The following is a 27,973-nucleotide window of genomic DNA, read 5'->3' as shown; positions in this document are numbered from 1 at the left end:
GTTGGTGCATTTGTTCCCAGTAATTTTTTTTATTTATGTTTGAATAACTATCTTGTGGCGCTATGTTATTACATAGCAAGCGCGTTTTTATTCATTCATTCATCCATGATTCATCCAACTGCGAGGAGGCGATACGCATTACGGGAGGGGGTTGGTCACGTGGCCCGCGGACATCGGCGATTGGCGGTTCGCTTCGCGGGCATGCACTGACATGTTCGAGCGCCGGCCGGCACTTGTATCGGCGCGTCCCAGTGCGTGTCGCCGTTTCGCATTGCTGATGCAACGGCGCGATGAGTCACGGCGACCAGGGGGAGGCTGAGCACGGCTTCCGCGATGATTTCTACGAACTGGCCCTGTTCAGCGAGGCTAGGCTGGACCAGCACAACTCTCTGCTTTGGCTCCCGACTGTCGACCAAGAGCAACTCCCCGGCGACAATATGGGCATCCAATGTTTTGATGTCGCGCAGCCTTTCTCCGCTGTTCTGAACACATCGAGCGTCAACCAACGGGTGGCTGAATGGCCCGGCGAGCTTGGCTTCCGCGCCGTCGTTGCAGCTCAGCCCAAATCCGGCAAAAATGCCACCTGGACGTACTCCGAGCCGCTCCGAAAGTTCTACGCCAACATCAATGTGCCGTGCCCTGTCAAGTTCGTCGTCGACCGCACTCCGCCGGTAGGCTCTTTCGTATGCATGGTCGCCGTTTTTCGGGAGTCGGAGTCGCGGCGAGAAAACGTCCTGCCTTGCCCGGTGCATCGGAGAACCGTGGGCGCGTACGAGGCTCAGTGGCTCCAGTGTGATCACCCCGCGGCAGAGCCCTGCCTCGACACTGCCAACGGCGGACGCCACTGCGTTGTCGTGGACGCCGCTCGCTTGTCAGAGACGTTCGGCTTGAAATTCGGCTGCAGGAACACCTGCGCCGGCGGTCTGAATCGGAGAGCCACCGAGGTAGTCTTCTTGCTGCAGTCTCCCGCCGGCCGCGACTTGGCACGCAGCGTCGTCCAGGTGAGTGCATTGATCTGCACGCGCAAAGTTCCTACTGTATGTTGGTCGCTGTCACCCAGAGCGATGTCTTGGCCGGCGTGCAGGTCAAGGTGTGCGCCTGCCCGGGCCGCGACCGGAAGCACGAAGAGCAGGGCCTGGTACACGCGCGTCCTGCAGCGGCACGCGCAGGGGCGCCGTCGACGAGCCGCCTCCGAGACCTGGACGGCACTGAGGGCTCCAGCTCGGACAGCGGAGCCGAATGCCGCAGCGGTAGCGGTACCAATGTACTTTTGGTCAAAGGCCGCGACGTTTACGAGGCGCTTCATCCTGTGTACAAATCCCTCGAAGTCGCTCATGAGGCCAACACGCAAAAGCGACGCCGTCCCTCCTCGGAGTCTGACGAATAGCTGAGAATGTGCACTTCACCGGGCGAACGGCAGTGAACCGTGCCCACACATTTCTCGGTAATATATGTTCATTTCGTCTACCGTTACCTGTAGGGTAGGCTTCCATGTCCATGTTTAATTTTAGTATCTCATCTCATGCACTGGTGTGAAGCACTGTACTTTTTTTGTTTTTAGACCGTCACAAAAGCGACGAGCCCCTATTAAATTACAGCCATGCATGCATTTTTTAACTCCAGCGGAGGTAGTTGCTCTGTTTGCTAGTTGGTTCTTTTTTTTTTTTTTTTTTGAAAGTTGCAATGCAATGCATTTCTCATCTTTCGTCTCGTCTTTCACACATTGTAACTTTTTCAAATCCTCTAGCTAGCGCAACCCCATTCAACTCTTACGACTTGACCTAGGTATTTGCCATGTGATCACGTATCGCTAACTCTTCCCACCGTTGAGCATGCATTATTCTCTGCCACTGTTTGCTTCAGTCTAAAGAAAACCAGAATTCGAACGCATGGCAAATGTAAATTGTTCAACCTCGAACCTCTAGAACAAAATGTCAAGAGGTTGTGTGTTCTATGACTGCCATTTTAGGAAGCTGTGCTCACTCTATTTATTCATCCAATGCAGGAGTGAGTTGTCTGCAGGAACAGACCACATTGCCAATTCATAGTTGTAATGTATGGATGTACTTGGAATGTGTGTGTATGCGTGTGTTCTGCTCTTTACTCCATTTTTTTATGCCTGCAGGCCTTCATACCAATGTACTTTCCCAAGAAAAGCATGTATTAATCTTAGGGAACTTGCATGCCATGCTTGGTGGTTGTTCTGTGATTCCTGTTGATGTTGAATTTTATAGCATAATGTCTTGGTGCAAGTGAAGTGCCTTGTTTAGTCACGGCATTCTGCAGGTATTTTAATGTCATATGTGTGCATGGTCATCATCTTGCACTTTGTGAAGTGCCTTGTCATTGCCATTTCATAAGTTGAGTATCTGTGATAGTGTGACAGTTTCGGGACATTCTCATTGTGGTGCAATAGTGCATGTGCTGTTCATAAAGCCTAATTGACATACGAAGGTTCCCAGTTTCACTGTATGTTTTTATCAGTGCACTACGAGGGCTGACTAGCTGCTTGTTGCTTTCATTTACTTGCAAACAATTGGCTGTAACTTTACACATTTTTTAAGGCCCACCTTCCTGTACCTGTCGCAGTGGACATTTTTTTTGTTGCACTCGTGGGTTATTTTTACAACCACAGCAAAAGAACTAATTTTGGCTTATATGAAAACCAGCCCTTTATCTTCGCTTTATCATATGTTCTTTACATGTAAAAACCAGTGAGATATTCTTGTGGGTTTCATAGATATTATAGGAGTTATAAACACATTTAAGCCAAATTTTTTTCATACTCTTAGGGTTGAAATTCAAAAAAGGCTTCTGTGTTAGAAAAAAAATTCCCCCCGAATATGTAAGCCTAATGGTTTGGAGTGGGCGATGATGGATTTTTTAAATTTCACTCTGCTACAGCAACAGGCTCCACAATTGCCGCCGCTTCAGTCTCCAGCCTTGTTGAACACGTGATTAATTCTCGAGCCCTAATGCTGTATAGGCTAATTATAATTAGGTTACCATTGTGTTTCTTAATGCAGTTCTGTGAATAATTTGCAATAAACCTCTGAAGAAAACTGGCATAGCTTTTAGCCATGCACCCTCAGTATTTCAAATCGCCTCAATTATGGAATTATGGCCTTGCAGACACAAGTGTATCATTGTTGCCAGGGTAGTTTTGTTGTGTGGCAGTCAGTCTCGGGTGGTGTGTCATTTAAAAACACCCCCACTTCACTTGCCCCACTGTAGTTGTAAAAGGACACAAAGTGCCAAAATGAGTTGGCCTGTATTGTTGCCTCGCTGTTGCAGCGGTTGTTTAAACAGGCTATTCATTGAAGACAGCATACTTCTTAGTTTCATTTGAAAGAACTAGCTTTCGATAACTTGCTCAACTCCATTCCCACACCGAGGCACATTTTCAGTGCGAAATCATTAGTTAACTTTGTTGGTCGAACATACAGCGTGCATTCGCACAAAATGGCAAACTGCTCAAAGGATAAAAAAATAGTTCAATGAATGCACCGAATGATGCCATATTTCTCAGGGAAGGTCCTTTAAACAAGGCGGCTAATTGAGTTGCTCCGAGTGGGATTTGAACCAGGGTGCTCTGGAATGCGAGACAAGCACGGACCATCGCAGCTAGATGATTCCATAGACGGCTGTGACCATTATTATTGTATGAAACTCTAGGGATGATTCCAACTGACTGAAGGGCAACCTGGGAAATGGGTTGTGGTGCTTGACTTAAAAACGAGACAAGCGAGCAAGTATGGACTTGAGAAAGATTTGCTGACGGGCTGGTTGGCGTGAAACTTGACAAGCCAAGAAAATTGCATGAATTGCGCTCGTCCTGTCCTCTTCTTTTTGTGTGTCGTCCTTTTTGCGCAATTGTCATGGTTTTTCGAGCGAATATGGGCATAGTAATTTCTCAAGTATCAATTAGGTGAGTATCGGAGCACGTTCCCACTAATAGCATATATGTAGGGCTAACAAGGGGGATTGGCCAAGCTTCCCAGTCATATAGTAGCTGAAAGTGGAAGAACGCGTCTCAAAGGGAAGAGAAGGATGAGAGGTGAGAGGACACATGCGTACAACCGGACTTGTGCCACTGTAGGTACCGCGTCATTGCTGTGCATGGAATGAATGTGCTGCCTTCTAAACAACACTTCTACAAATTTCTATGATTATCGGTACAATGAATGCGGTGAGAGACTCCGAACTGTCTGGATTAACAGCAGCTGTGGAACATGGTGGCGCGCGCAATACCAACATATCTGTTTCACAATTCAGCAGTAATGGTTTCGCATTTACTAGATCGTGAGGAGTGCTTAGGTGTCCTAGAATTTTTTCACCTAGAGTTTTGTGCAAACAAGTGAGAAATTCGATTGTTTGTCAATGTTATAGATCTTTCAACAATATCCACAAAATTTAAAATGTCCGTCCCTCTAAGTAATGTCAGCTGCGATGTCATTGGGGAGGTACCAAAGAAGTACCGCTACCATTCCAGCGGCACAATCAAACACAGCCCAATGCACCAACACAGTTGCATGGTCATGTTTATTAGCGGTAGCGTTTGTTGGCAGTCGCCAGTCATGCGAACTAGTCCCTGTGACATTGTGCAGAAAGTGCGAGGAAGTGTCTGCCGAGGTGCCTCTACTTTGCGTTTTTTCTTCTTCTTTAATTTGTTTGAGGTTTGTGTAAAATTGGTGTAATTGATTTTACCGCGCAATATCTTTCATGAACCAAAGTTGTATTTTGTCTTCATAGTCTCTTTAGCAATGCAGAAAATGCCAAAAAGCGGTAATTGGGTATCACCACTTCATAGATTTTTCCGGCTCAGACTTGTGACTTCAAAAATTGTGAATTCGGATTGGAAGAGCCTGTTTAATGTTGTGAAAATAGCAGTAAGATAAGTGTGTGCTAATGTAGCGTAAATGCATCTGGCAGCTTCTGATGAACATGTTATAGAATGACACTTGCTGCAGCTTGTTAGACCTGCCGAACAGTATCTACCCTGCCTAAACACTGCGGGCAGTCACTATTAATTGCGTGTTTCGATTTTGGCCTCGTGTTTTGCCTCGGCACACAGGGTTTTACCAATATTTATGGTAGCAGCAAAAGCGCATGAGAATTATTGTAGGCCCGAGGCGACAAAACTCGCTTCTGTCTTTCAACACGTGGTAGTTTCTACACCTTCTGCTATGTGGTACCACTATATGGCTAGCTTGCGCACAATTCGTAACATTCTCACTTTGGTCACAAAAAAATGGTAGGTAAAAGGGAATAAAAAATGCTAGCTTTCGTTCTGTATTTCTAAACGAAATCACCGGTTGTGGTGGAAAAAGCTATGAAAGCCCTCGCCATTCAGTAAAATCCAAAGACGCCTTTAGCGTCTTTGCTTGCAGTCTTGAATGCTACTCTTAGGCCTGCTTAATGCACAGATTTGGCTGCTCAGTCGTAAAATTAGGCTGTCAGGCTGACCGGGCCGTGGGGTGGATAGGGCTTCAAAATACTCACTTGAGCAATAATAAGCCTGAGGGATATCGTGGCAAAGTTTATATCTGCAGCCTTTTTTGTTCCTGTATGTTCACCTATCAAAATTTGTGTGGTCACAATTTTATTTGTTACACTTAGCCTTTCAAAAATGAAACTGCACGAAATCCCTGCATGTGGTCGTGGGTTTGATTCCCAACCACGGCGGCCACTTTTCTGATGGAGGCGAAAAGCAAAAACGCCCATGTGTACGAGATTTCAGCGCGCGTTAAAAGATCCCCAGGTGGTAAAAATTAATCCGGAGCCCCCCACTACGGTGCGCTGCATCGCCTTCGTTGCGTTGGCACGTTAAACCCTACAAACAATCAATCAAAATCCCAAATGTGTGTGAACTATGTTTTTATTGTCATGTGAAATTTGAAACGTTTAGTGTAGCTACCTGAACGCTGCAGATGTGTTTAGTTCTTGGTAAATTTCAGTCGGTGGCAGTGCCTACCATGTATATGTATTCTGGCAAAGGGAGGTGCATTCAGCCCACTTGGAGGTTTATAATGCTTTGCAACTGAATGATGTGCAAGTAATTTGTTGTGTGGTGTTACAGTGCCAGTTTGTAAGTGCAAGCTTCACTTGGCGATTATTTGGTCGGCTCCAGCGTCAGCTGGTGGGTGTTGCGTACCTGTGATGTGATACTGTGGCAGTGAACGCCTGGCACAAGCTTGTAGCCGTGCGTGTGGTTTTGCACGCAAGCAGCCCTCGGTATGATCATCCCGGCTGTGCCGTAATGTCGGCAGTGAGTGCTGTTTCTTCTTCTCTTGTGATCTTTTATTAAAAGCCCAGAAAAAGAGAACAGCTGTCACCCTTTATGACCACTTCGCAAGCTACCACAGCATCCCACTTGTTGGCTGTGTGATTTGATGCTATCTTGGTCCGCTGAATAATAATGTTGACATAGCCAGTGGTTATTATTGGCGTTGTTTTTGTTCATGAACAATTTACACGCTGAATAATAATGTTGACATAGCCAGTGGTTATTATTGGTGTTGTTTTTGTTCATGAACAATTTACATGTGATATGAGAGCTTGTAATCTGTTGACTGCCACCACTACTTACCAACACATCATCACAGCCGCTGTCACTAATTGTGCGAGGAAGGTCAAATGATCTTGCCTATGCAAAAAAAAAAAAAAAAAAAAAGGTCTATGTATGTGTAGTAGAACCCCATTATATTAAAACTGTCAGGACCAAGCTATATGTTTGCTACGGCAGAACACACTCCAAACACTTGTTTCAGCAATTAAAACTGAGGAAACTAACTGAAATGTTTATTATTCCACAGACACGCCGAACAAATGTAGGTGCATTGAAAAAGTTTGTAGAAAAATTTGCCTTTCATTTTCTCGGAATGTTTTCGAGGCTCTTCCATTCACTACCATTTGCAGTGCCCACTGCTCGCCTGGAAACCAAAACAGGTTTTATGCTTCATACATTGCTTTCAAGGGTTCAGAATGTTTCTGCGGCTGCTGCTGCATGTCAGTTCGCACCGCATACATGGCTAGTGTATCGTTGGAAAGGCCAACTTGTCTAGTTATGAGCAATGTGAAACAACACTTTCCATTGCCCATTGCACCTGAAAAAATTCCGAACTTGAAAAATGGTATTTCACTTCGTTTTGCGTCCGCTTTTGTGAAAAAAATGATATAAATGGATAATGTCCTACATTTTTAATTTTGACTATATGTGTGTATATTGCCACATTTGAAGCTGACTAAAGAAATTTGAAGCGAAATGAAGCCATGTTTTGATGGTAGGAAAATAAATGTAATGCCAGTGTGTCTGCAAAATGATATTCCTCTGCTCTGAGCTTGTAATGGCTACGTTAGTAAACTTTCCTTTTGAGATTTTTTTTAGTCTTTCTTTGAAAAGTGAGAAATATTTTTGGCTGAAACTGATTCACTCTGGTCATGCTGCAAATCGGCAGTTCTGGGTGCGGAGAATATCTAATAATGCTAACCAGTTTCTAGAATTCTTAACTAATTGCAGGCACGACGTAAGAGAATACAATTTTTCGTGTTCAAAATGTCACATTTTTTCATACATGGATGGAAGGTAGAAACAACTCGAAACTAGACAAGTTGGCTTTTCTAATGATACATTGGGCATGTGATGCAGACTGGGGCACTACGGCAGCCACACAGACATTGTCCAGAACTGGCTGCGCACCCCAAGGGAATAATTTCGGTAGCACCTGCTCTTTTCGTTCCCGGTCAACTCTCCATCATTAAACCTCTTTTATAGCTTACTGTTCACACCATCACATTGACAAACACTGAAAGTGTGTGAAAACTTAAACCAGCTAGTGATGACAGCTGAAGCAAATGTTTTCCAGAATTCTCTTGCCAACTTCGTTTTGCAGGAATATGATCAGTGCCAAGAGCATGACCAAGGCTTCCAGTGTTTACTAAAGTGAGCCTAGTTTGACGATTTTAATTATCTACATGAAAGAGGCATAAGAATATAACTGGGGCCAGTACTGCAATTTATTATGATTTCATATGCCCTGGGTTACTGAAAGGGGGTTCTACTGTGCATGCATGCATACAGACATGCAGGTCGACTTATTTTAACCTCCTTCTGAGTTCTAAAACTGCAAGACTAGCAGATGCTGTTCGTGCAGGTAGGCTGTAGGGCCAGGCAGGTATATCAGCAAGAGTACGGTGGGGTCCACTGTTAAAGGGAAACAGCGAGTGCGTGGCCGCTGTGCTCCGCAAAGCGCCAACACCGAGAAGTGGCGAGAATCGCAGCCAGCCTGCACATGCGCACTGACCACTCTAGGTGGGAGAAGCCACTCTGTCGTCTGCTACGGCACTATTCTGCGCCGCTCAGCTTGCGACAGCTGGGGAATTTCGCAGTCAAAAGATCTGAGCGGCACGGCCAAGCGCTGTAGCTGACGACAAAGCAGCTTCTCCCGCTTAGAGTGGTCAGTGTGCATGTGCAGGCTGTCTGCGATTCTCGCCATTTCCCTTTAACAGTGGACCGCACTGGACATAAGCTCCACACCACTAAGTATGTAAAATTCATTGCACAGTAAATAAAACTGGCCCATAAAAAAATTGAAATGTACTTGTGTTCACAGATGTCAGTCCCCAAGTTGTTGTTATACCGGGAGGCTGTAGCTGAGCAAAATATGCTGGCAATCGCTCTGCCTGGGCAGCAACTAGGCCATTTCACTAAAAGTCAGAAGACTTCCTTAAATACATTGGTGTAGCATGCGACATTTCACAGCTGACAATCGCATGCAATATGACGAGGAATGCTAATTTATTTGATAAAGTTTGAAGATGCATACTTACAATCACAAGCTAGATTTTAAAACCTCTTGAAGTGTAGTTTCCATTAATTGCCTTAATTTCCCGAATACAAGCTGTCCTAAAATGGGGAAGTAAAATGTTAACGAATCTTTAGCGATTAATGATCTCAAAGTAGTCGTTTGCTTATGGTGTCCAAGAATAGCATGTTACTATTGTAGCTTTCTTTTAAAACTTGACAATGAGTTAAAATAAACTTTTATGCACTCAATGCCTGTATTAGTATAATCCTTTCAATTCAATTTTCTTGTATCCTGTGAAGCCACGTTGCCACAGTCCCGCCTGTGCAACAAACAAATGCCTGCTTTGAACAACATGCTTGAGCACAGAACATGTAGCCCAGGTAGCTACAAGTTTATTCTAGCTCCTTGTTTAGTTTCCTGAATGCAGTTTTTTTTTCTTTTTTAACTTAAGCGACCAAAAGGGGTCTGAAAACTCGAGTGATATGTGCCTTGCAGTCATTCAGAGCAAAACAATGTACGCTGTCAAGAAGCTGGACGATATCTATGGGCAACCAGGAATGGTGCATGCACGAAAGTTTAATTTTGATAATTAAGGGGAAACAGTGACACCTTGCGCATTTTGTCATGTTTGAGAATTGCTGGTGCTTGAGCGAGATTTTGAATTGAATGCTAGCAAATAAGTGCACTCTTTATGCTGACTGCATGCAGAGGAAAGTGATCTTCCTTCCTCAGTGCCTTGGTTGTGCTATTTTTGCTAGTGCTACAATTGTTAGACAAAGCTGTATTCGGAAACATTTTTATTTCGATAAGTCAGCAGGGGTGCACAGCTGTGTTTCACATCTTATGATTTGCTGTACGGGATCGCAAGCAGTGAAAAAGCTCAAGTGTCTGGCCTCCTTGGAATTTTCTTTTAGAGAATTTGCTTCCTATAACCAATGACCAAGGAGGGTGTATTTTTTTGCAGACCCAACACTTGCAAAAGGCTAAACTCTGCACAATGCTGTACGAGAGTCACTGAAGTTTTGTGCACATGTCCACGGAGAATAAACGCTGCATCACACTGCTCCCACTGGTCCTTGAGCCAGCCGACTACTTGATTTGCACGTTGCAGAGCGTGTCGGCAACCACGTGGCCTTGGCAGCCACTGACAACCCAAGGCTGGCCCTTGTACGTGGCCCGTTTGTCGCTGTCTGTCTTCAAATCAGGAGCCACCTGCGTAAGACAACGAGTCACTATTAGATTGAAAGCTTCAAAGGCACAGTTCACTAACACAGCACATTGACTGCAAATTCAGAAAAAAAAAAGGCATTTCGTACTATTCAACCAGACACTGCAAATGATGAAACTCGGCAAACTCTCTCTCTAGCTTCAGACGAACGAGCACCGCAAGTACTGCTCGAATGGACTTGAGCACACACACTACAAAATAGCTGGCTCTTTCGAATTCATCATCACCACCAGCCTATTTAAGTGCACTGCTACAGGACAAAGGCTTCTTCAAAGACCTCCAACTGCTCTAGTGTTGCGATGCCCAAATCCACTCTATGCCCCCAAAGTCATTCCTTCCTCGTGTTCGGCCTTTCCCTGCTTTTAGTAGTTTTGTCTACAGGTAGCCATTCCGTTACCCTGGAGGTCCATCAGTTGTCATTCCATTGTACTACATGGCCCACCTAAGTACATTTTTTTTAAAACTTGAGCTATGATATTCTCCACCTGAGTTTGTTCCCTAATCCAGGACAAAAGTTCTTTGTTCCATGGCCCGTTGGGCCAACCTAAGTTTTCTTTCCAGTTGTTCAGTAAGGTGCCAAGTTCCAGCTCCATACGACATTACCAGCAGTACACATTGGTTGTATGATATTCTTTTTAGTGATACAGGTAGCTTGTTTCAGTATTTGAGAGTGCTTGCCGAGTGCACCCCAGCCCATATCTATTCTGCACCAGAATTCTTGTGGTTGGTGTCAGCACTGGCAACCTGTCCAAGGTAGTTATATCGGTCTAGTACCATTTCATTACATAGTGTGGAGAAGGTGCTTCCAGCATGTTTATTTAGCATTAATTTAAATTTATTCATATTTTCGTTTAACCTTACAGTCCCACTGAAGCTTAAAGGAAATCGCTACTTTCCAAGAATGCCAACAGCGGAGATTCATACATACAGTATATGCTGCAAACAAATTGATACCACATACAGGTTGCTTCAGCTAAAGCAGTAGTTTTATTGGCACCACAGGTACTGAAATGGATGATTCAAGGGTTTCCCCCAAAACAAGTTCATTGAAATTAATTTGCTAAAAACTCACTACCACTACAAAAACTCACTACATGTAAAAGAGAATGATCAAAGTGAACTTGTACCTGGCACGTCTTATTTTAGGACTTGTTGGGCGAGTTAGTGCATCTGAACAAATGCTTGAAAACTGCGCAAAATATCGACAACCACAGAGCGCCAGTCCTCGTGTCCTACTGTTCACGTCTTTTATGCAGCCTGAAACGCACCACTCCCTGGCTCTAGACAGCCTAATGTAAGCTGAAGGCATATCTTTTTGGGCTGGGCTGTACCCTCTAACACAATGGCGTAACCATTTAATTACAACCACTCCAGAGACTGTATGATCACCGTATGGACAGGCCAGGCGCTCTCCCCCCCCCCCCCCCCCCCCCCTCTTCGTTTTGTCATCACAACCATCCAGACCTCAAAATGCAGGCGAATCCCTCGTGCAAACCGACTTGTGGCACAATCAATACCTGCTCAAAGATTTTCTTCTTGGGGTTCAGCTGAGTGTCTGGCTGGCCCGGAAAACCGTCGCAGAAGACCCGGGCCCCTGGTACAGCGTTCGGAGGAGGAGCCAGAATTTCAACCTTTTCTGGCGTACTGGCGCACATGACCATGGCCTCCGACGTGACGCCACGCATCTTGGCAGGTTTCAGGTTACACAGAAGCACAGCCATGCGGTTCTGCATATCCTCCAGAGGAATGAACTTGACCAGGCCTGAGACAACAGTACGAGGCTTCTCTTCGCCTACGTCCACCTGCTCGACGTACAGCGAGTCAGCGTCAGGGTGCTTCTGCGCACTGACGATCCTGCCCACCCGTAGGTCTAGCCGGCTTACATCGACCGGCTTCGAGTCGTCGGAGTCTTCGGCCTTCTTCTTAGCGTCTGCTTTTTTCGGCGGTGGCGGCTTCGCGTCTACGGCAGCACCAGCGCGTTTTTTCGGCAGGTCACCGGCTCCAGTTGCGGCGGGCTTTTGGGGAGCACTTTGCGTAGCTGGTTTGGCATCGGTCACTTTAGCACATGGCTCAGGCGTGGCTTGCTTTAGAGAAACAACCACCGGCTTGACACCGTTGCGAACTTGGGCAGCCTCCAGCCGACTTTTCCAAGCTTCAACTTCAAGGCGAAGCGCGTCGTTTTCGCTTCGCAAGCGGGCACACTGTTCTTGCACGTGTTTCTCGGTCTTCGCGGCCCGCAAAGACTGCAGTTGAGCAGTAAGCAGAGCGATCAGCTCGTCCGCCAGCTTGGCCCTACTCATAATCCGCGACAGAGCGTTATCAACAACCATTGTCGGGAACTGTCCGCACTTAGTAATTAGAAAGTATAGACGAAAAAGTAAAAAAATTCTCACTCGCTCCTCACACAGAACAGGGAGCTCCTCCGCAGGCGCTTTAACCGACCGGAAGTGGAGCGTTTCAGGGTTTCAGTGGTTTCAGCACCGTCGGCAGCTTTAGCAATGTACAAAAATTATGTGCTATAAATCTACTACACTTCAAAGAAAACTGCGTAAGAACAATTTCACGCAACAAGAATATTATTTTTATTATAGAGCAGCAATGAGCAGTTTCTGACAAAAAGTGCTGCGCACGTCATTCATGCGCATCGACATAGCCCAAAAGATTGAAGATGGCAGACGCCGGCGAAAAGTTGAGCAAAAAGTAAGAACTTTTTTGCGACTTGTAAATTTTACGTGCTGCTACCATTCAAATCGCCGGTGTCGTGGGGGCGAGGTCTTAGTTTTGATCGACCCCTTTGCTTCTAAATGACGATAGTTTTCGTATTAACAGCACCAGCTCGCACCCCGTAACCCACGTGTATGGCCATGCCGCCACGCTTAGTTTTTACCACTTGACCGTATGGAGAGTGCTGTTGTTCGTTAGTAGGTTTAGAGTATGGTTACTATGTTTTTCAAGTGACTCGATTGCGTTCTGCGGTCTTCACAAACACTTTGTGGAGGTTTGAGTTGTGCCTTAGGCATGCAGACCACTATCTGTAAACTGCTGGAGTCATTCATACTTTGTTTTTGTTATTCCGTTTTAGCGCGAAAGGAAAAGAAAAGAATTTGTCGCCTGGCCTTGTTACTTATTTGGGAACTTTTCCTGCTTTAATTCTTGCTATGCTGGTTTCGTGTGACATAACATGCTGACAAGCTGTGTTTGTGGTTTGCTTCGTTTGCATGTGTTCATCGGCGAGCTTTTGTGCAATCTTGCATGAGCTCAATTCTGTGTCTCTGACTGGATTCCAACGGTTGAGGATTGTTGCTAATAGTTGTGAAAGGCTCGCAAGAAACCATGCGAAATAAAAGACAACAACAACAGCAAAAAAAAAAAAAAAACTAGCGCATACAGCGCATACGATATCTGCTTTGTGCATTGTTAACACTTTCGTGGAATCAATCCGGTGTACTCCGCGACAGTTAGTTCAGCGTAAAGTTAGTCGTTGAAGCATTAGGCAGTGGCATTCTTTTTCAGGAAACATTTCTCTGCAACATGTCACGTAATCGCGCAGTATTGTTAAGCGTATATGCATTTATAACTTGGGGCCAGGGAGGGGGCAAACTTAATCAGGGAATGCATTCATTGCAATGAAGTCCACTTATAGCTGGGCCACGCATGATAATTTGATTATGATTAGGGATGGGCAAAATAGAGCTATTGTCACATTGTTCAAACTGGATAAAATATCCATTAAAACTAACTGATTGCAGGAAGAATGCGTAAATATAGAAGCAAAAATAATAAGTGTGTAAGGTGGGTAACCTTGTTGCCTGGTTGCTTGTATGTCTTCAGTGAAAGGTATCCACCGGGGTGTGGTAAGGGCTTAGGCACTATGCTGCTACTGGTGATGCAAGTTTTGAAAGGTTTTACACCTGTGGAACTCCTGAAAATGAGCTTGTGAGAGGGGAAGTGAATATTTCTGCTTTTATTGCAGCATTTTGTCTCATTGAAATACATCCACAGGAATTTCCGGTTCTTTCAAAATTTGTCTTCAGGGGTCGCATCGTTCACTATCGCTGGCATGAGCGGTACATTCAGGGTAGCAATCCCATTTCAGGAAAGCATAGTTTACTTATGATGGGTGAATGACGTTTCATTTTATTCATCATACTACATTCATTGGCGTAATGCACTGACTACTGAAAAGTAGTCCAAAAGCAGTCAAACAATCCACCTAACAACTGGTCTAGGATCCATCAGTGATAACTTGTAGATACTATGTAATTGACATGGTGAGTCAACCAAATTTTATTGTTTCTCCCACTTTTTAATAATTCTCAAGATATTCCTCCATAGCTATTTGGCTGCTTTTGCTTTGACGTTTCTATGAGACAAGATTTCTTGACGTTCTTTGAAGCCCATCGAAAGTAATTTCGTAACGTGTATGCCTAATCATGAAGGGTATTGTGTCCATAATTTCCCAACAATTGACAATCCTACATCAGTAGTGTTATACAGAGAGTTTCATTTTAGTGTATTAGGGATAGTCTATTGATAATACTATCGATCATTTTGTATTACGAACTGCTTCTTGCTGGTTCTTTAATTCGTGGCCGTAGTGGCTGTTTTCCTAGCAGAGGCAACCACCAAAAGCACCCATGCCTACGAGATTTTGGCACGTGTCAAACATCACCGGGTGGTCCAAATTGATTTGTGGCCCTGCACCATAGCACATGTCATAGCCAGTATTCAGCTTCGGGGCATAAAATGCCAATTCAAATATGTTAGCAATAAAAGTTTCCATACCAGGTAACTTGCCTTCAAAGTTTTGCTTCAATTTTGGGTTTTCTGCGTACTGTTTCCTATTTTTCACGCACTTGTCCCTTGCTAATGACCAGCACCACAGCCCACCCACCCTATCCCCCCAAAAAAGCCATGATGGCATATCCCACTCTTTAGGGCTGATTGTGAGGAATGCCAGGGTTTTTATAAATATCCTGGCCTTTTCAGTTCCCTTTTGTATGTACCCACTAGAGTGTACATCCGCCACTGGGCTTTCAACATTTGTGGAATCGTTGATTGATTGATTGATTGATTGATTGATTGATTGATTGTATGGTTTAATGCACCGACGCAACGCAGGCTTTGGATTAATTTGGACCACCTGGGGATCTTTAACATGTGGTGAAATCTCGTACAGACGGGCGTTTTTGCTTTTTGCCTCCATCAGAAAAGCAGCCACCGCGGCGGGGATCGAACCACCGTCCTCGTGCTCAGCAGCACAATGCCTTAGCCACTGAGCCACCGCAGCGGGTAAAGTATCGTTGTCAAAAGCTACGTCGAGTGGTACAGGCTTGCATTACTTCACCGAAAATTCATTTTTGGCTCAGCGCGTGTACGTCCTTTAATTACTTCTTATGATGATTGTGTTGTTTAATGGCGCAAGGGCTACTAGACCAAAGAGCACCAAAAAAGTCTGCGTGTTTCATACTAGTTGTATGGGCAGCTAGTGCTTTAGTTATATGTGCTTACTTAAAAAGTGAATAGTTTTGAGCATAGCAAACCTTCAATTACTTCCATTTACTCCAGTCTTATGTGCAATTCTATTTTCTGAAAATTTCGTTGGGGAGAGTAAGGGGGCAAGTATATTTTGCTACCCAGCCCCCTCACTCATTCTCACGATAAAGCTACCTGATGTTCCAAAAGTTTCAACTTAGCCGTCCAAACAAGTTGAAAAGCTTCGATTTGGCTGATTTGAATTTAGCAGCACCTCTTATTTTTAGGTCCAGGCTGTTCTGAAGAGAAACTAAAAGTGACTGACGTGGGAAAGAGCAGTGCTTTAATGTATTAGCACATGTCATGCCAGCCAATAACTGTGGCATAACCAGCACAGTGCAGTCATTCGTGTGTATTGCAGTTGGCCCTGCAGTGGCTTTGTTTGAACGTTTCGAGGCCACCAGAAGGCCATTTTGACTTAGTGCCTATAATTTGCATGCGGCCACCATATGGGCCGTGTTCCAAGCAGAGCTCCGAAACTGAACTAGCTGTACTATTGCTGACAATAACCACTTCCTTAGGGTTGCTGGTATGTTGGTGCATTATGTTTAGTTTTCCTGGAAAGGCTTCTGTAATTCCAGGAGTCGTACATTCCTTAGGATTTGCAGATGTAATTGCAGATATGTACTTTTTAATTTGTGATGTGGGCTAGCGAAGAGGCATCTCAACTGGGAATCAGTGAACATCATTTGAGCTAAGTTGAATGTCGCTTTGGTAGGAGAAATGAATGCTAGTGCACAAATACTAAAAGGATGGGGAGGAACAGTGGGGGCAGGAGAAGTCGAAGGAACCAAACAGGACAGTGCTTGTCCCGTTTGTTTCCTTTGTTTCCTATGCAAGTGCACCAACTCGCCCAGTGGACCTTTTTTCAGTACTGGTCCTCCTAGCGGCCGCCGCGGCAAACTAAAAAATGACTCAGGCACACCCCCCAAAAGTCTTGCTGCCGGAAAACGTGTGCACAAGACAGTCTCGTCCTTCAGTCCCTCCTGCACCAACCCGTCAACCGTGCCTTTCACATGCATGCCTCAGAAGCAGTTGCAGGTCCCCGAGACTAATCTGCATTGTGTGAAGTGACTTTTTTTTCTTCTTTTTCTTTGCATTTTTTTACCCCCTCGCTGGAAGCCATGTGCTCACAGTTTGGTCATCCTCAAATGTCTTTGCCCCTTTCCTTTGTAAGCTTTTTTTTTGTGCATGTACAAACTCGTCACGAGCTGTCGAAGAAGAGGAAATAAAAATGTGCAGTGCCAGAATGCATAGCCACTCTCCAAGCAACCAGCTGAGAGTGTGCCCTTTTGTTTATATTGGCCGAGGCAACTGCTGGGAATGGCGAACTGGCAATCCACGCATGCTCAGATCACTACTGGAAAAAGGTCCATTAGCCACCCGAGTACTGAAACCTTTGAACAGCCCAGGAACATTTGGGCCATCCCTGAATAATGGGAAATGTGTGGTTAAGCGGGGCATTATTGTCGCCCTCTCCAGGGAAAAAAAAAAAAAAAAAAAAAGGTGCTCAGAGAATTTATTTCCAGGTCTTTATAAAGCACCAGGTTTCTGCCATATCACCTGAAAAAAAATGGTGACTCACTTTTACCGCCAGAATTTCGAAAAATCGAACAATCATAAAATGAAAGAGCCTATTTGTAACATACGATATTATGCAACCTCCCAAGTATCGTATGTTATAAAAGCCTTTATAACAGTGGCCCTAATTTAAAATTAGGGCCACTGTTCAGTGTAGCCTGGCCGGTCGCAGTTTCATAGACCAATAGCAAATACTGTTCTACACTGAAGAGGTGTATTTCTGTTAGATAAACATTTTGAGTGGTGATGAATGCTCAGAACTGTGTACAGAAGCTGTAAGGACTGCACTCCTATAGTTAATTTCACAAGCTGCGGGTGGCACTGTGGACGCTGCACAGCTCTCAACTAATCTGCCAAATGAGTGTGCACGTGTTGTAGTTGTGGCCCCGCTGCTTGCAGCTTGCGGAAATGAACTGTAGATGCGGCCTACAACTGCACTTCTGGCGCCACAGTTTTGGGCAGGTTGGAGGAGGCTCTTATCTCCTTCTCTAGGGAGGACATGCACGGGCTATCTGGAAGGCGAATCTTTGAACCGCATGGGGCTGGGGGGAGGGAGGCTGTGTGGCCTTGGTGTGTGGTTGCAGCCAGCCCTTGTTCTGTTCTGGCATGCCTCCAGGTGACCATGATGGCCTTGAGAGCACTTGGCCAGGCACTGGGACGGCCCAGTCCCTTGCTGCTGCCAGTGGTTCCTTCTGCTAGCGCAGGTCGCTTTTGTAAGCCAAGGACAATGGCCCACGCGAGGTTGGTGACTCGTTCACAACCTTGACTTTGTTCTTGCCTGAGGAGGTGCCAGGGACTGTACTTCTCAGCTCTTCACTGTTGGCCAGAAAACAGAAACTCTGAAAGAAAATAGTATTTTGTGCTCCTAAGGCTTGCCAAAGCTCAGCTGCTGGCTTTGAATGATCCTTTGAACTGAAGGAAGGAATTTCTTGTTGAATATATGCCTCTTTTGGTTGTTTTTGGTTCACGAGGTTGTAGTCGTGGTTAACCAAGAGCTTGAAGGAGCCATATAACTTAGACACATTGTCATGTGATTTGAGGGTGCCTCTCGTATTTCATTCCAGCCTCCTGGTCATTCAGGTGCTGCCTCAAATCGCCCAGAAAGGGGACCTGACTTTGTCCAGCAGTAATATATTCCCAATTTAACCATGCCATTGATGTGGTAGCTCCAATGTTTTGGGAGTATAGAGTAGTTTTGAGTTTAATTCAAAACAAAACATTGCTGGCACCTCAGCATCATCTATCTTGTTGGCTGACATCTGTCAAGTTTTAGCTTGTTTCATGCTGTAATTAGTGCACTTTAAAAAAAATTGCCACTTACTGTTTCGACGGTGTGTTCCACATTTCAGCTTGGCTGGGTTGGCTGGCATGCTATAGTGCTTGACTGCAGCAATTGAATCTGCCTGTATCTTATCCACCTAAAATGTCAAGGCTCAGGCAGCATATTTTGGTAGGACCACCACAGAATGAAAGGATGGCTGGAAGGATAATTTTTGTTGTGGTATAATGTAAGTTCGGTCCCCCACCCTTCCATCAGGCCAGGTAAAAAACCATTGCAAGTAATGTTCTTTGTTTTGTTGTCAACTTGCAAGCATCATAAGGACATTTCAGCTCGCCAAAATCACAGCTGTCTTGTACAATCAAACATTCTGGGATTGATTAACAAAAAGCAAGGTTCAAGGACTGCATCATAAGCAGCTTATAAAATACTAAATGCAGCTTTTTTTTTTTTAAATAACAAGACATGTTTTACTCTGTAAACTTGTGGTGCTTCTGGCTGCTGTGTGACTGTCCTGCAGCTCTGTTCTGTTTTGATGCATATATACAGCATGTTGCGTGTTATTGTGCATCATTTGTGAGTCAAAAGTTGTGTGCAACTGTAACTATTTAAAATTGGAAAAAATGTTATAATTGTGGTCACTGCAATTTTATTTTAGCAAATTTTAACAAACCAAAAACATTCCTTGAGTGATTTTAATTACTTGCAAGGCTCTAAATTGATAGGAGTTGGCTGCAGTTTATGTTTATTGATAGATAGTACACATTCTGTGTGTTTGTTCCTTTCATTATTGGTTTTAATCACACGAATGTGTTCATATTAAAATACTGATGCTCAAAGTGTAGCTAACAACGGTGCTCAGAAGTCTCGCAAATCACATTGTGTCCCAGCACTGGTTTGTCTGGCCTACGTGGGGCAGCCCACGCTGTGATTGTTAAGTGTGGTCTGCCTGTGCAAGTAGTCTGTAAAATGGACAGGAGGAAGTGGTTGTTGCTTTTAGCTGAGTTGGGTCAGTGGGCTCAGAAGCCTTAGTACAGGCATCTGCATTTGTCCTCCATGACTGGTATGCGGGCACATCTGAGCTAGTCGGGGCGAATGCAAATTTAAAGGCAGCTGAACTTGGGACGAGGATTAATGAAAGCAAGACACCAGTACAGCACTAACTCCCGGCCCCTAGGCCCCTGCGCTGTCACAGCAGGCCTCTGTGCTGTCTGAAGTTTCTCGTCTAGCATCATCATGGCAGCCTTGATGATTTTGGCTTTGGCTGGCTTGTAGGCAACCTAAGTGTTTCGGCTGCGCTGTGGTGACTGTGCAGTGAGCTGAAGCGGAGGCAGAAAGCCGAGCAGAAGGCCCGGGAAAAGGCGGAGAAGGCCGAGGCCCTGAAGGCGGCTGCGGCTGCTGCTAGTGCCACCACCAAGAAGGCCTCTCCTGACGCTGAAGATGAGGAGACCATGGACCCCAATGTGAGTGGGGGTAGCCAAGGAACAGCATGACTGTGTACGATCTTAGAGGCCCAAACATGAAGGGTGCAGTGAATTGTTTTGGATTGGGCAGACTTATGAGAATTTGACCTGAGTGTGTGTGGCTGTGATGGGATCCAAGTGACACTGCGAGTCTTTGAAATTAAAACTAAGGTTGTGAAATTACCGGGGGGAAAGTAGAAGAGGGGGCTGTGGCAAAGGAAGCTGCAGAAGCCATAAGTGTGCAGGTTGCCTGGTTGCTTGAGCTTCCTGCCAACAGCTTGCAAGTGTTAGTGAATGTGTGTGTTTCTGGCGTCTATGCTGCTGAGGGGAATTTGCTGGGACCAAACCAAAAGGAGCATGCCAAGGTTACAAAATTAATTTACAGGTGTGTGTCACATTTACCCATAAAGCACCGTAATGCTGAAAAAAAAAAGTGAAGCAAGCTTCCTGTTTGTTTGAAGATTTGATGTAGTTGCAGGTTTTGATAAGTCTGCAACTACATCCAATCTTTCAATCTAGTCCAATCCAGCCTTGAATATGTCCCCCCGGACACTTCTTCACGTGAAATGTTGGTTTTACTGACTCCCCACAAACCTACAAACTTTACTCCCCAAGGAGGGGAAGTAAATTTCTCTGGAGAAAAAGTTATCCCTGACCAGGATAAATTTTTCTTCATCTGCAAAGGTTTCTGCAGGAGCTGTGTAGCTTTACATTGCAGGTATATGGCAAATTTTCCTTCTTTAGATATTGTGTATTTGTGGGTAAATGAAAAGCATATATTTAGTGTAATAGAACATGCAGTGGTGTCTAGCGGGCTACTTCTTCCATGAAAGGTAGCAATGCTGTTTGGCAAGCTAATGTGAAGTTCCACTTTGTGAAAGACAGAATATTAGGAGGAGTTTGTTGATCTTGTTTGAAGTGTGTGTTAAAATTGGGGTTGTTATTGGCACAAAGCAGTCTTTTGAATGAACCTAACTTGTGTTTTGCTTTCATTGACCTTTTAAAAGTGGAAATTAGAAAATATCTTACCTTGGGGACCTTTGTGTCTCGCAAAATATGTATTGTCAAAATTTCAAATCTAGGCCTAATGATTTGGGCTTGAAGAGAATGAATCAGTCAGTGAATCAGTCACACCAACTTGTTTTTATTAGTTTAGGCACGGGAGCATGTCTTTGAATGCTTGCATCTGTAACATTTCCTTTCGGATCCTGAAATTGAACATTGAGAACACCGTTTCGGTGTTTGCCCTAAATGCAGAAAGAGCCAGTTGATCCTGTTTAACTCTTTCGGGACCGCCGGAAAAAGTGATGAAAAAGGGAGGTCTCGGTACAAATTTTTTATTACGTAAAGCAAAGGCACCAACCTGCCTTAGCATATACCAAAATGCAGCTAATTATATGTTCTTTGACATACAATACTAAGTTTTACTTAAACACTGACGATAGAACCGTGAAAAAAATCTGAAAGTAAGAACTTCGTAAAAAAAACCACAGAAAAAGAGAAAAAAGCGTAAATATAAAAATATTAGAAAAGAATAAAATTATTTCAGGATATGCAAAATCTAACACAATGCTTTGTTTCTTCAGCGCGAAAGTTTGATGTGACTGGGTGTAACTGGTTTTTTGTTTTGTGTGTGATCTCTTTGGCACTAGGGCCATGGCTACGTCGTTGCCCAGGTACACGCCTGGCTCTTGTCTCGGCGAAAATTTGATCTGTTTCTGCGCTGGTGGCAGGAGGTCACCACCATAGGTAGTTAACACCCTAGCGAATAAATATAAACCAGCCAGAACATATTTCGAGCGCACAAAGCTACTCCAGAGCCAATTGAAACCGAAACCAACACCCACCTTTGAGCGCGATTTGATGTTTCAAGCTGATCGACACCCGAATCCTCACTCGAGCTGAAATCCAATCTCTAAAGCCGCATTTTGACTTTTCACTGCCACTCTCGTCGTTAAAATCAGCAGTAGAAGGCGAAGATATGCGAGACGAGACGAAGCGGATTTCTTATCGCGCGAGTATGACGCCATGTTTGTTTACATTCGAAACCACTGCCCGTCAGAATAAAATATCTGATGTGTTGCCGCCTGGCGATAAAAAAAGAAACTTCACAAAAGAGAAAACTCCAGTTTTCAAACTATCTCCTAGATGTCGCTAGGCGTTCCATTGAGCGAAAATTTGTATTCTGCAGGCTTGCGAAACCATCGATCATATGTGATCGATAGCCTATGGAGCGGTCCCGAAAGAGTTTAAACATGAAAAGTTATGACGACACTGATTCAGCCATTGTCAAAGAAGCCACAGAATTGTTTCATCCCGAATTCGAATATATGTAGCACTGCCGGAAAAATTGGTTACACAGGAAGTGTGAACAGTTCTAATCATTTGTCGATGCCGATGACAGGCCATTAACACTTTGCAGACCGGAACTTTTACCCAATTTCCGGCGGTTCCGGTCCACAACTATTCTTCCAGTTTCTGGCACCGCGAAGAAAAACACAAACTGTGCAAGAAAAGCTCGCAGGATATTATTTCTTTCTCTTGCATTCTGCTTGCAACTCCTTTACCGATATTTGAGCAACGTGTGAAACTTCTCGAAGCATTCTCCTGAGTTTGCAGGCCCGGGGTGTTACTGCGGGTTTCCCAGAAAAACACAGCTTTCCTCCCGCCTTCTTTTGTTTTTCTGTTGCTTCAAACAGCACAGTCCTTGCTGCTTCAGCGTGGGAGCTTGTCGATGAAATGTCTCGGCCCATCTAGCCTTTCCTCTTTGGCCTGGGAGTTTGTAGATGAAATGGCTCATCCCGCCTAGCCTTTCCTCACACTCTATACGTGCAGACAGGCCCCACTTTTTGGCTCAAGCCCTCCGATCACACAACAGCTGTTGGATGGGGTTGCGGCGGTACTGCAGGTTTCGCGGCTCTTTCTCGCCATGTTTCTGCCGCCGGCTGCGCCTCCAATTAAAACTATTGACAATGGAAACCTCTAGGTGCCAGGAAAAAAGCTTTCGCCACCATTTCATTGTCTTCCAACAAAATGCGTAGCTCCCAGAGCAATGATCCACACGGTGCTGTCACCACTAACTGATGGAGGCACGCAATTCTCTTCCTCACTGAAGTCATCGCTGCTTTTGCTAAGTGCACCGCCGTAGAACACACACGTTGAGAAAGCGGCCGTGCTTCTCAGTGAACAATGCGCATGGGAAAACACTCTGGAATCCAGAAGGCCCGTGCTGAACATTGTGCTTGCACCCCAGTGCGAAAAGAAGAAAACTTCAACAAACATAGTTCACTTATTCCTCAAGGGATGGCACATCATGTATACAAAGAACATGGCCTCAGCGCAGTGAGAAAAACCATGAGATTTAACCTTGAACAGCCAAGCCATCCGGTATCCGACAGCGGACCACAAAGGGTTAAAACTGCACACTTGTGTTCCTTGGTGTGGCACCTGGCAGGCCCCTCCCTTCACAGTCGGCCTTGCAGAGGAAAGAAACAAATCTGAGAACTATCCCCCCCCCCTTCTCCCACTTGGGTCAGGCGCCGAATAAGGGGAGCCAAGGGGTAGCCAAATATTTCGTGAAAAAAAAAGAGAAGAACGGAGGTGGGCATTTCCACTCTGCCATTTCTGTTCGGTTACTGTGCATGTTGGGGGGAATTTTCAGGCCATGTGTGGACGCTGCTGTTTTAACTGGAGCAAGGTGTGACCTCAGACCCCCTCATCCTCGAAAGAGTTCCTGTCGATTCTTTTGTGCCCCAGTAGCACAGCACACCCTGAGGCTCCGGGCACTGTCGCGTGTCAATCTGCCATTATGAGCATCTTCATGTTTTAATCTATGAGCCCTCTACACCCATATATACAACTTTTTAGGCAGCACCATCCTCATCTCATGTGCATTTCAAGCACAAACCTGACATTGAAGGACCACCTAGGAGAGTCTTGGAACCCTTTGGTCGCAGACACCCTTGTGCCAATAAACACAAACGTACTGCTACTACTACTGGAGCCACATTGTTCCCCGGGTGCAGGAGTTCTTCCGGCTGCGATCGGCCATGGTGGCCCAGCTGCGTGCGGCAGGCGAGGAGCCCTACCCACACAAGTTCTCCGTGTCCACCTCGCTGACGGAGTTTGTGGAGCGCTACAGTGGCCTGCAGCCGGGCGAGGTGCTCACCCAGGAGCGGCTCTCGGTGGCTGGCCGAGTGCACGCCAAGCGCGAGTCGGGGACCAAGCTCATCTTCTACGACCTCCGGGGCGAGGGCACCAAGATCCAGGTCATGGCCAACGCATCGTGAGTACATCAACTGCACTGGGGCCTTTTGGGGCTGTATAACCGGTCAGGAAGGGTGTGTGCGCGTGCGTGTGTTGCGTGTGTTTGGGGGGGGGGGCAGCATTTCAATAGTGGTCGAATGTTCAGTCTACAGAACAGTGGGACATTGGTGGCCCATAACATGCATTGTATATTGATTTTATGAGAAGGCGAATTAATGCCGATTATTTCGGCAGCACCCAATGTATTGCACACACTGTGTCAGTAGCAGTGGGCAGTAATTGAAATGTGTGGTGTGCTGCATTTCGTTAGCTGTTTCACTAGAGCCATCTTAGCCTCGTTATTATGTGGTTATATTTGGACCACTGTGTGGGCCCAAACAGTATTGTGTGTGTATTAAAACAAATAAAAGAACACAAAAAGACTGCATTATAAGGCACCTTTGCCTTGCTTCAGCCCAGTTGTTCGAGGCGATAGAGCTCAACTTGTGCCACCTCAAGGCTCGTAAATTGTCGTCAGAACCTTGTTCACATTAGTTTGTTAAGTGTTAAAGGAGCCATGAAGAGAAAACAAAAGTTTGTTTTATTCGAAAGATTAGGTGTTTCATAGTACCCCAAGCGCTTTCCCGGAAGCAAATGATGCTTTATTCACTGAGAAATAAGGCAATTTAAGCCAAAATTTTAAATCTCCCGCTAAAATTGCACATTTGGTGACGTGAGCAATGGTGTCACACGGGCCGGTCCATGAAACAGATACTTAGTATGTCGACTCCATATAGCACCCACACGCGGGAGTCGACCGAGACGGCGGCCATTTTAAAAATGCTAGTAAAACCTAGTGCACCCGCAGCCCTAGTCATGGAATCGCCTGATCCGGAGAACAAAACTCTCGCCGAGGAGCTCGGGCTTGCATTTAACAACCTCACACCACTTGAACGCTCAACGCTTCTAAGTGCACGAGCGGCAAGAGTTGTGGGATACGCGGTGGACGGGAAAGCGACCATTCCGCGATAGCCACAACAGACGAACGCCCTGCCGTCGGCACCGCTGCCTCGTCAGCGCCGTCGCCACGGACGAATACAGACTGGTACGTATGAGCCGTATTTTTATTACGGTTAATAATAGTTCAACTTCAGTAGCAGTATCGCTTATGCCAGTTGGCCGGTGTCGTGTATGGAAAGCCGTTCGCGCGAGCTCTCTGCTTCGACCAGAAAGATACGAGCGTCAATGCGCGGTGTTTACGGCATTTTTCCTCCAAGGTCAGAGCGCCTCGAACCCGAAAATTCGTCTGCGCGACGGCGAGATGTCGAGCTCGGCCAGGCGGTTGTTTCGTACGCATTGGCGCACACGCTTGCGTGTTCGTTCGGAACTTCAACCGTTTACTCCACCGTTCTTTGTCATAAAAAGAATGTGCAGTATGTTTCACGGGCATTTAGCTCGTTATGCAAACTGTAAGCCCTGCCTAACATGCGTTTGCTTTTGCCGGCCTCCGCCAATCGCAGAGCTTAGCCCATGTGACGGCATAGGTTCTGTTGCGGGAAATGAGCTGGTGGGTCGCATGACCATTCCCGTTTTTCCTAATTATGTAGCTTATTTGAGCGAAGTTTGCGTTATAAGTGGTGTCGTTATGGTTCTAACGAGGCAATCTTTCGAATGAACCAAACTTGTGTTTTCTCTTCATGGCTCCTTTAATGGCTTTAGGCTACTTGTATGGGAATGTGCGGTTGGTTTAAAAGCGCTGGATTCTTTCATTTCTATCTGCATATTGTTATCTTAAAAAGTCTAATAACTGAAGCTATGAAACCAGCTGATTTGGGGCAATGTAATATTGTGTGTAGTTTACAGGTGCACTGACATAGGTGAAAACAACCCTCCAAGAGGAAACACTGTTGGCACTGCCATAGCACATTCTTGATTCAACACTAAGAAAAACAGCGCAAACGACGGGACGAAGAAAGGTAAGACTAAACCACAGGCGCTGTTTTCTTAGTCTTACCTTTCTTCGTCCCGTCGTTTGCGCTGTTTTTCTTAGTCTAACAATGTACCAACTGGCCCGTCAGCATACCCTTCTGGAATTGATTCAACAGTTTGGGTAGTCACAAGCCTTTATCACGTTCCTCACTATCTGTTATTTTCATACCCCCCTCTTTCTCTTGCTTTCCTACTTTCTCCTCTCATCCCTTCTTAAACCCCCTTTCGTATGCCTCATTGCAAAAACACAGAGTGAAAGAAAAAAAGTGTTTGAGATGAATTGACATAGCTTGTTGAAAGTTTCTGTGAAGGGCAACTGACATGTGGGGTCACAAACAGACGGGAAAATGCAGTAGCCTACATTCAAGGGATGACTTTCATGTTAGCAGCTATGAGGAAGTGCTGCCATAGTCATGATTTGGGATACGACTTACTTTGTTGCAAACAAATGCAAGGGAAACGACAAAGGGAGCTTCTTGTGTTATTTTCTACTTTCTAAGTTCTGTAAGCAGTCCTCACGAAACAATTGCCGAGGGAGCTGTAAAAAAAAAAAAACTGGTTGATTCCTTTGTCATAGGAATCGGTAAAACACGAAAGTGCAGCGAAATCTGCAGTTGAGCATGATTTGTGGGACGGCGGCTGCCTTGTGGGTGTGCTTGACAAGTGACGTCCTGTTGGCGGGTCGCTTCGGCAAAGGTGTACTGGCGTCATTTCCATGACGGATATGACGTCGGTGAAATTTTGGTGTATTCCGGCGTAAAACACTCGTGTGAAAATATAAAACCCGCAAACAAACAACCCTAGTATAACGTACTCTTTAGTACTAAAGGTTGCTTCCCTGCAAGAAGACCTTGTGTGCAGGGGTGCACCCTTTACAGGCCGCTTCCTTAGTTGTACTGGCGTCACTTCTGTGATGGGAATGACGTATGTGAAATCTTTGTGTATCCGGGAATAAAACACTTTCGCGTTAAAATGTGTTTAGTGTCTAGTGTCCCCTTTTAGTGTCTTGTGTTTAGTGTCCCCTTTAAGGGGCACTAAAGTATGTTTGTCAAACTTTGTGTTTCATTGGGTAGCTGAGCTCAAGTTGCATGAGAATTTAATACATCTTGAAGAAAGTTCAGTGGTTTAAATTGATCTGTAGCCCTGCACTGCGGGGCACCTCATAGCCAAGGGGTAGTTCCAGCATATTCAATACTATATTAGAATTAGCTTGAAATCAGGTTACCCCACTTCATAGCAGCAACATTGCACATTAGTTTACTTTTAAAGCTCGGACGAAACAACACCAGGCACTGTTCGCCACCACTGTCAAGCTGCCATAAGGATGCCGCAGAGGTTGGCATTGGGATGTGATGCTGTCTTACTTTTGACGATGGTAATGGTAGTCTAACTTTTATTATATTACCATATCTCTTATTTCTCTGGGCATTAGTGTGTAGCATTTTTGATATGCTTTTGCATTGCAAAAGGGCTATGCCAAGTGTTTTTGTTACCCATGATGCTTATTTTTCTGTATGATTTCTAACCAGCAATTTCTTGAATTGTTTTCATGCTGGAAGATTGTCTGCCACTATTATTTCTGGAAGAAATTGGTAGGGAATTACAGTGGGTGCGTAGGAGTAAGTGTTTTTTACTTCGAGCATCGCACAGGCGTGGACTGCATCAATGTCTCGGTGAAAGCTGTTGGCTTGGCGAATGCCCTCTGCAGGCAGTTGATGTTTTTTGGGAAAAGGTTTCCCAGTTGTGGTCGATTGCTTTTACCATGAACTTTAGAATTGCCCTATCTTGACTGTGAGTGTAGTTCCCAGTTACTGCCGGTTGATTTTCCCTCTAACGGTTGGGTGCA

General features: G+C 45.2%; 3 protein-coding genes across 4 annotated transcripts in view; 2 read left to right on the top strand and 1 right to left on the bottom strand.

Moving 5' to 3' along the window:
- The first annotated feature begins 15 nt into the window (after nucleotides 1-15).
- Nucleotides 16-8,701, top strand: LOC144149592 (cellular tumor antigen p53-like). Its single transcript, XM_077681234.1, has 2 exons — nucleotides 16-1,001; nucleotides 1,085-8,701. Exons 1-2 carry the CDS (start codon nucleotides 291-293, stop codon nucleotides 1,385-1,387), a joined length of 1,014 nt encoding a protein of 337 aa, XP_077537360.1. The 5' UTR covers nucleotides 16-290; the 3' UTR covers nucleotides 1,388-8,701.
- An 886-nt stretch (nucleotides 8,702-9,587) lies between these two features.
- On the bottom strand, nucleotides 9,588-12,502 carry Aimp1 (aaRS-interacting multifunctional protein 1). Its single transcript, XM_077681243.1, has 2 exons — nucleotides 11,553-12,502; nucleotides 9,588-10,019 (listed from the first exon to the last, which is right to left on the bottom strand). Exons 1-2 carry the CDS (start codon nucleotides 12,363-12,365, stop codon nucleotides 9,897-9,899), a joined length of 936 nt encoding a protein of 311 aa, XP_077537369.1. The 5' UTR covers nucleotides 12,366-12,502; the 3' UTR covers nucleotides 9,588-9,896.
- Nucleotides 12,503-12,580: 78 nt separating this feature from the next.
- Nucleotides 12,581-27,973, top strand: part of Lysrs (Lysyl-tRNA synthetase) — a 53,320-nt gene continuing 37,927 nt past the window's right edge. The window contains exons 1-4 of one of the 2 annotated variants that reach the window (XM_077681217.1): nucleotides 12,589-12,735; nucleotides 17,768-17,892; nucleotides 19,746-19,893; nucleotides 23,919-24,178. In XM_077681217.1, coding sequence (XP_077537343.1) covers nucleotides 12,673-12,735; nucleotides 17,768-17,892; nucleotides 19,746-19,893; nucleotides 23,919-24,178 — 596 coding nt within the window. In that variant the 5' untranslated portion in view covers nucleotides 12,589-12,672. Of the gene's footprint in view, nucleotides 12,736-17,767; nucleotides 17,893-19,745; nucleotides 19,894-23,918; nucleotides 24,179-27,973 lie in introns of both variants that reach the window. The other variant, XM_077681224.1, reaches the window with a different exon arrangement.

This window comes from Haemaphysalis longicornis, unplaced genomic scaffold (assembly GCF_048455015.1).
Source record: "Haemaphysalis longicornis isolate Haplotype H1 unplaced genomic scaffold, Haemaphysalis longicornis Haplotype H1 scaffold_1, whole genome shotgun sequence".
Taxonomy (NCBI): Eukaryota; Metazoa; Arthropoda; class Arachnida; order Ixodida; family Ixodidae; genus Haemaphysalis; species Haemaphysalis longicornis.
This window is presented reverse-complemented; position numbering and strand designations above follow the sequence as displayed.